The 7569-nt window shown below is 62.6% G+C and overlaps 1 protein-coding gene across 1 annotated transcript; it reads left to right on the top strand.

Annotated features, from left to right (window-relative positions):
- The first annotated feature begins 1001 nt into the window (after positions 1–1001).
- On the top strand, positions 1002–6734 carry LOC130607430 (splicing factor 3B subunit 2). The gene is made up of 7 exons (XM_057424499.1): positions 1002–1232; positions 2423–2572; positions 2670–2759; positions 3485–3592; positions 4310–4417; positions 6388–6530; positions 6622–6734. Exons 1-7 carry the CDS (start codon positions 1032–1034, stop codon positions 6725–6727), a joined length of 906 nt encoding a protein of 301 aa, XP_057280482.1. The 5' UTR covers positions 1002–1031; the 3' UTR covers positions 6728–6734.
- Positions 6735–7569: the final 835 nt, after the last annotated feature.

The raw sequence follows: 7569 nt of genomic DNA, 5'->3' as shown, positions 1-7569 counted from the left end.
TATCCCACATCCCCCATCCCCATCTCCCCACATCCTATAATTGATATCCCACATCCCCCATCCCCATGTCGCTACATCTCCATGTCCCATGTCCCACATCCCCATGTCCCACATCCCCATGTCCCATATCCCCATGTCCTACATCCCCATGTCCCACATCCCACATCCTTCATCCCCGTATCCCCACATCACTATGTCCCATATCCCCACGTCCCATATCCCCCATCCCCATCTCCCCACATCCCATAACTGATATCCCCCATCCCCATCTCCCCCCATCCCCATGTCCCATATCCCCATGTCCCACATCCCGTAACTGATATCCCACATCCCATAACTGATATCCCCCATCCCCATCTCCCCCCATCCCCATCTCCCCCCATCCCCCACTCCCCATGTCCCCCATCCCCATCTCCCCCCATCCCCATGTCCCATATCCCCATGTCCCATATCCCCATGTCCCACATCCCCCATCCCCATCTCCCCCATCCGCATGTCCCATATCCCCATGTTCCACATCCCCTATCCCCATCTCCCCCCTCCCCCATCCCCATATCCCCATGTTCCACATTCCCCACCCCCATCTCCCCCCATTCCCATCTCCCCCATCCCCACCCCCATCTACCCCCATCTCCATGTCGCACATCCCCCATCCCCATATCCCCATGTCCCACATCCCCCATCCCCATGTCCCCCATCCGCATGTCCCATATCCCCATCTCCCCCCATCCCATCCCCCATCTCCCCATCCCCATCCCCCATCCCCATGTCCCATATCCCCATGTTCCACATCCCCCATCCCCACATCCCCATCCCCACCCCCATCTACCCCCATCTCCATGTCGCACATCCCCCATCCCCATATCCCCATGTCCCACATCCCCCATCCCCATCTCCCCATGTCCCCCTTGCCCACCCTCCTGTTCCCCCATCCCCATCTCCCCACATCCCCCATCCCCCCCCCAATCCCCCAACTCACATCCCCCATTCCCCCCCTCTTGCAGCTCGTGGCCCGCCCGGACGTGGTGGAGATGCACGACGTGACGGCGCAGGACCCCAAGCTCCTGGTGCACCTCAAGGCCACGCGGAACTCGGTGCCGGTGCCTCGGCACTGGTGCTTCAAGCGCAAGTACCTGCAGGGCAAGCGCGGCATCGAGAAGCCCCCCTTCGAGCTGCCCGACTTCATCAAGCGCACCGGCATCCAGGAGATGCGCGAGGCCCTGCAGGAGAAGGTGCCCGGGGCGGGTGGGGGGCTGTGGGTGCCCATGGGGGGTGATGGGGCTCTTATGGGGGCCTTTAGGGGTGTTATGGGGGTGTTATGGGTGCCCATAGGGGGCGCTGGGGGTGTTATGGGTGCCCATGGGGACCTTTAGGGGTGTTAATGGGTGACCATAGGGGGTGCTGGGGGTGTTATGGAGGGTGATGTGGGTGCCCATAGGGGGTGCTGGGGGTGTTATGGAGGGTGATGTGGGTGCCCATAGGGGGTGCTGGGGGTGTTATGGGGGTGATATGGGTGCCCATAGGGGGCGCTGGGGGTGATATGGGGGTGTTATGGGTGCCATGGGGGCCTTTAGGGGTGTTATGGGGGTGTTATGGGTGCCCATAGGGGGCGGTGGGGGTGTTATGGGGGTGTTCTGGGTGCCCATAGGGGGCGCTGGGGGTGTTATGGGTGCACATAGGGGGCGCTGGGGGTGTTATGGGTGCCCATGGGGACCTTTAGGGGTGTTAATGGGTGACCATAGGGGGTGCTGGGGGTGTTATGGAGGGTGATGTGGGTGCCCATAGGGGGTGCTGGGGGTGTTATGGGGGTGTTATGGGTGCCCATAGGGGGCCTTTAGGGGTGTTATGGGGGTGTTATGGGTGCCCATAGGGGGCCTTTAGGGGTGTTATGGGGGTGTTATGGGTGCCCATAGGGGGCGATGGGGGTGTTATGGGTGCCCGTAGGGGACTTTAGGGGTGTTACGGGTGCCCATGCGGGGCTTAAGGCGTGATACCGCAGCACAAACGAGGCACTGGGGGTGATATGAGTGCCCATAGGGGGCGCTGGGGGTGTTATGGGTGACCATAGGGGGGCTTTAGGGGTGTTATGGGGTTTTTATGGGTGCCCACGGGGGGCTTTGGGGGTGTTATGGGTGCTTATGAGGGGCTTACGGGGTGTTCTGGGGGTGTTACGGGTGCCCATAGGGTGCTATGGGGGTGTTACGGGTGCCCATGAGGACCTTTGGGGACCTCCTGGGTGTCCCCATGGGCTTTGGTTCCATCATAGTTGGACACAGACAGCTTTGGGGCCGATGAGCGAGCGGGGCCTTGGGAGCTGCCACAGCTCCCCATCACTTCGGGTGTCCCTGTGGGTGCTGGGACCGGTGCCACCCCGCTGTGCGTGCCCCCCACCCACCCATTTGTGTCCCCCCCCACCCAAAAGGAGGAGCAGAAGACGATGAAGTCCAAGATGAGGGAGAAGGTGAGGCCGAAGATGGGCAAGATCGACATCGATTACCAAAAGCTGCACGACGCCTTCTTCAAGTGGCAAACCAAGCCCAAGCTCACCATCCACGGGGACCTCTACTACGAGGTGGGTGCCCCCACCCATGGGTGCTGCCCCTGACCCCTCAATGGGTGCTATTAGAGGTGATTCCCCCCACCACCAACCCTTTCTGTCCTCATCCCAGGGGAAGGAGTTTGAGACACGGCTCAAGGAGAAGAAGCCTGGAGACCTCTCGGATGAGCTGCGCATCGCCCTGGGCATGCCTGTGGGGCCGGTGAGTGGCACCCATGGGTGCTGGGGTCACCTTGATGTGGCCAGGAGCTCCCATGGGTGCTGGATGTGTTAACCTGAGGTGACTAGGTAGCACCCATGGATGCTGGGGTCACCCTGATGTGGCCAGGAGCTCCCATGGGTGCTGGATGTGTTAACCTGAGGTGACTAGGGAGCACCCATGGATGCTGGGGTCACCCTGATGTGGCCATGGAGCACCCATAGGTGCTGGGTGGGTTACACTCAGGTGCCTAGGGAACACCCATGGGTGCTAGGGTCACCCTGATGTGGCCAGGGAGCACCCATAGGTGCTGGGTGGGTTACCCTGAGGTGCCTAGGGAGCACCTATGGGTGCTGGGGTCACCCTGATGTGGCCAGGGAGCACCCATGGGTGCTGGATGGGTTGCACTCAGGTGCCTAGGGAACACCCATGGGTGCTAGGGTCACCCTGATGTGGCCAGGGAGCACCCATGGGTGCTGGGTGGGTTACCCTGAGGTGCCTAGGGAACACCCATGGGCGCTGGGGTCACCCTGATGTGGCCAGGGAGCACCCATGGGTGCTGGGGTCACCCTGGCATGGCCAAGGAGCACCCATGAGGGCTGACAGGGAGCTAGGGGTGTTTTTGTCACCCTGAAATGCTGGGTGCTTGGTGGGAGGGGTACTCAGGTGTCAATGGGTGCTGGGGGCACCTTTGGGTGCTGACCCCCCCTCCTTTGTGGTGCCGGCAGAACGCACACAAGGTGCCCCCCCCGTGGCTGATCGCGATGCAGCGCTATGGGCCCCCCCCCTCCTACCCCAACCTCAAGATCCCGGGGCTCAACTCACCCATCCCCGAGGTGAGGGGGGGTTATGGGTGCTGGGGGGGGGCTTCTTTGGGTGCTGGGGGGGCTTTGGGTACTGAGGGGGGCTTTGGGTACTGGGGGGCTTTGGGTGCTGGGGAGAGCTTTGGGTGCTGGGGAGAGCTTTGGGTACTGGGGGGGGCTTTGGGTGCTGGGGAGAGCTTTGGGTACTGGGGGGGGGGGCTTTGGGTGCTGGGTGGGAGCTTTGGGTGCTGGGGAGAGCTTTGGGTACTGGGGGGGCTTTGGGTGCTGGGTGGGAGCTTTGGGTGCTGGGGAGAGCTTTGGGTACTGAGGGGGGGCTTTGGGTACTGGGGGGGCTTTGGGTGCTGGGGAGAGCTTTGGGTACTGGGGGGGGCTTTGGGTGCTGGGTGGGAGCTTTGGGTGCTGGGGGGAGGGGGGAGCTTTAAGGGTCTTGGGGCGGGGCAGGGGGAGATTTGGGTGCTGGGAGGGACTTTTGGAGTCCTATACATGCATGGGTGCTGCAGGGCTGCTCCATTGGGTGTTGGGGTGGGGGAGCAGGATTTAGGGGTGGGTTTGATGCTGGGGGGGGTGCATGAGCATCACAAAGGGGGGATTCTTATGGTCCAGGGCTGTTCTTTGGGTGCCTGGGGGGGGTTATGGTGCTGGGAGGTTGGGTGCTGGGTGGTATCAGAGGTGGGGGGGGGGGGTCTCTAAGGCTCTGTGTGTGTCGTGTCCCCCCCACCACCACCAAAGGGCTGCTCCTTCGGGTACCACGCTGGGGGCTGGGGGAAGCCTCCTGTGGACGAGACGGGGAAGCCGCTGTACGGGGACGTGTTCGGCACCAACGCGGCCGAGTTCCAGGTACGGGACCCCCCGGCATCCAAACACCCCCCTTGAGTCCAAACAGCACCCCCAAACACACCCCATAAGCACCCAAACACACACACACCCCCCCAGCATCCAAACACATCCCATAAGCACCCAAACACAACCCCCCCTTGCATCCAAACACATCCCATAAGCACCCAAACACACACACACCCCCCCCAGCACCCAAACACATCCCATAAGCACCCAAACACAACCCCCCCCAGCATCCAAACACACCCCATCCCCAAACACAACCCCCCCCAGCATCCCACATCCCACACAAACACAACCCCCCCCAGCACCCAAGCACAACCCCCCTCTAGCATCCAAACACATCCCATAAGCACCCAAACACATCCCCCCCCCAGCATCCAAACACACCCCGTAAGGACGTAAACACCCCACCCCCCCCCCAGCATCCAAACGTATCCCATAAGCACCCAAACACACACCCCCCACCCCCAGCATCCAAACGCATCCCATAAGCACCCAAACACACACACACACCCCCCAGCATCCAAACACATCCCATAAGCACCCAAACACATCCCCCCCCAGCATCCAAACACACCCCATAAGCACCCAAACACACACCCCCCCCCCAGCATCCAAACACATCCCATAAGCACCCAAACACACCCCCCCCCCCAGCACCCAAACACACCCCCCCCAGCATCCAAACATCCCATAAGCGCCCAAGCACATCCCCCCCAGCATCCAAATACACCCCTTAAGGACCCAAACACACCGCCCCCCCCCCCCCCCCCAGCATCCAAACGTATCCCATAAGCACCCAAACACACACACACACACACCCCCCAGCACCCAAACGCATCCCATAAGCACCCAAACACACACCCCCCCCCCCCCCCAGCATCCAAACACATCCCATAAGCACCCAAACACACACACCCCCCCCAGCATCCAAACACATCCCATAAGCACCCAAACACACACACACCCCCCAGCACCTAAACAAATCCCATAAGCACCCAAACCCCACCCCCAGCACCCAAACCCCACCCCCAGCACCCAAACCCCACCCCCAGCACCTAAACCCCACCCCCAGCACCCAGACACATCCCCTGGTACCCAAATACCCCTCAGCACCCAAACACTCCCCATAAGCACCCAAACACTCCCCATAAGCACCCAAACCCCCACCCCCAGCACCCAAACCCCACCCCCAGCACCCAAACAGACCTCCAGCACCCAAACACCACCCCCAGCACCCAAACAGACCTCCAGCACCCGAACCCCCCTCCAGCGCCCAAACCCCACCCCCAGCACCCAAACAGACCTCCAGCACCCAAACACCACCCCCAGCACCCAAACAGACCTCCAGCACCCGAACCCCCCTCCAGCGCCCAAACCCCACCCCCAGCACCCAAACAGACCTCCAGCACCCAAACCCCCCTCCAGCGCCCAAACCCCACCCCCAGCACCCAAACCCCCCCCCAGCACCCAGACACATCCCCTGGCACCCAAATACCCCTCAGCACCCAAACACGCCTCCAACACCAAAACACATCCCCAGCACCCAAACCCACCCCCAGCACCCAAACACCACCCCCAGCACCCAAACAGACCTCCAGCACCCTAGCCCCCCTCCAGCCCCCAAACACCGCCCCCAGCACCCAAATATATCCCCAGCACCCAAACATGCCCCCAGCACCCAAACCCACCCCCAGCACCCAGAAACATCCCCTGGCACCCAAATACCTCTCAGCACCCAAACACTCCCCAAAAGCACCCAAACCCAACCCCCAGCACCCAAACACATCCCCTGGTACCCAAATACCCCTCAGCACCCAAACACTCCCCATAAGCACCCGAACACCCCCCAGCACCCAAACACATCCCCAGCACCCAAACCCCACCCCCAGCACCCAAACCCCACCCCCAGCACCCAAACCCCCCCCCCAGCACCCTAACCCCCCCCGTTTCCTCCCCCCCCCCAGACAAAGGAGGAGGAGGAGGAGATCGACCGCACTCCATGGGGGGAGCTGGAGCCCTCGGATGAGGAATCCTCGGAGGAAGAGGAGGAGGAGGAGAGCGACGAAGAGAAACCGGATGAGACGGGGTTTATCACCCCTGCCGACAGGTGGGGGCACCCCTTAACCCCCCCCCAGCACCCTGACCCCCACCCTGACCCCCACCCTGACCCCCTTGTGTTGTTTCCCCCCCCCCAACAGCGGTCTCATCACCCCTGGGGGCTTCTCCTCGGTGCCGGCCGGGATGGAGACCCCAGAGCTCATTGAGCTGCGGAAGAAGAAGATCGAGGAAGCCATGGATGGGTGAGGAGGGGGGGGTCAGGGTGCTGGGAGGGGGCTTTGGGTGCTGGGGGGGGTGCACAGCAGGGTGGGGGGCTGGGGGAGTTTGGGTGCTGGGGAGTTTTGGGTGCTGGGGGGGTACTGGGGTGTAGGGAGGATGCTGAGGGGGTTTGGGTGCTGAGGGGGCTTTGGGTGCTGGAGGGGTGCACAGCAGGGTGGGGGGCTGGGGGAGTTTGGGTGCTGGGGAGTTTTGGGTGCTGAGGGGGTTTTGGGTGCTGGGGGAGTATTGGGGTGTAGGGAGGATGCTGGGGGGGTTTGGGTGCTGGGAGGCGGCTTTAGGTGCTGGGGGGAGGTGCACAGCAGGGTGGGGGCTGGGGGAGTCTGGGTGCTGGGGAGTTTTGGGTGCTGAGGGGGCTTTGGGTGCTGGGGGTGTATTGGGGGGTAGGGAGGATAATGGGGGGGTGTGGGTGCTGGGAGGGGGCTTTGGGTGCTCGGGGGGGTGCACAGCAGGGTGGGGGGCTGGGGGAGTCTGGGTGCTGGGGAGTTTTGGGTGCTGAGGGGGTTTTGGGTGCTGGGGGAGTATTGGGTGCTTAGAGGGCTTTGGGTGCTGGGGGAGTATTGGGGTGTAGGGAGGATGCTGGGGGGGTTTGGGTGCTGAGGGGGCTTTGGGTGCTGGGACGGTCTTGGGGTGCTGGGGGAGCAGGGGAAGTATTGGGGTGTTGGGAGGATGCTGTGGGGTTTGGGGTGCTGGGGGGGTGCTGAGGGGGCTTTGGGTGCTGGGACAGTCTTGGGGTGCTGGGGGAGCAAAAAGGGTGCTGGGGGAGCAGAATGGGTGCTGAGGGGGTCTTGGGGTGCTGGATAAGTATTGGG

This window comes from Pezoporus wallicus, unplaced genomic scaffold, assembly GCF_028554395.1.
Source record: "Pezoporus wallicus isolate ANWC-B61680 ecotype Strahan unplaced genomic scaffold, APGP_CSIRO_Pwel_v1 contig_9617, whole genome shotgun sequence".
NCBI lineage: Eukaryota > Metazoa > Chordata > Aves > Psittaciformes > Psittacidae > Pezoporus > Pezoporus wallicus.
Note: the sequence above shows the minus strand (reverse complement) of the source record. Positions and strands in the feature narration are given on the sequence as shown.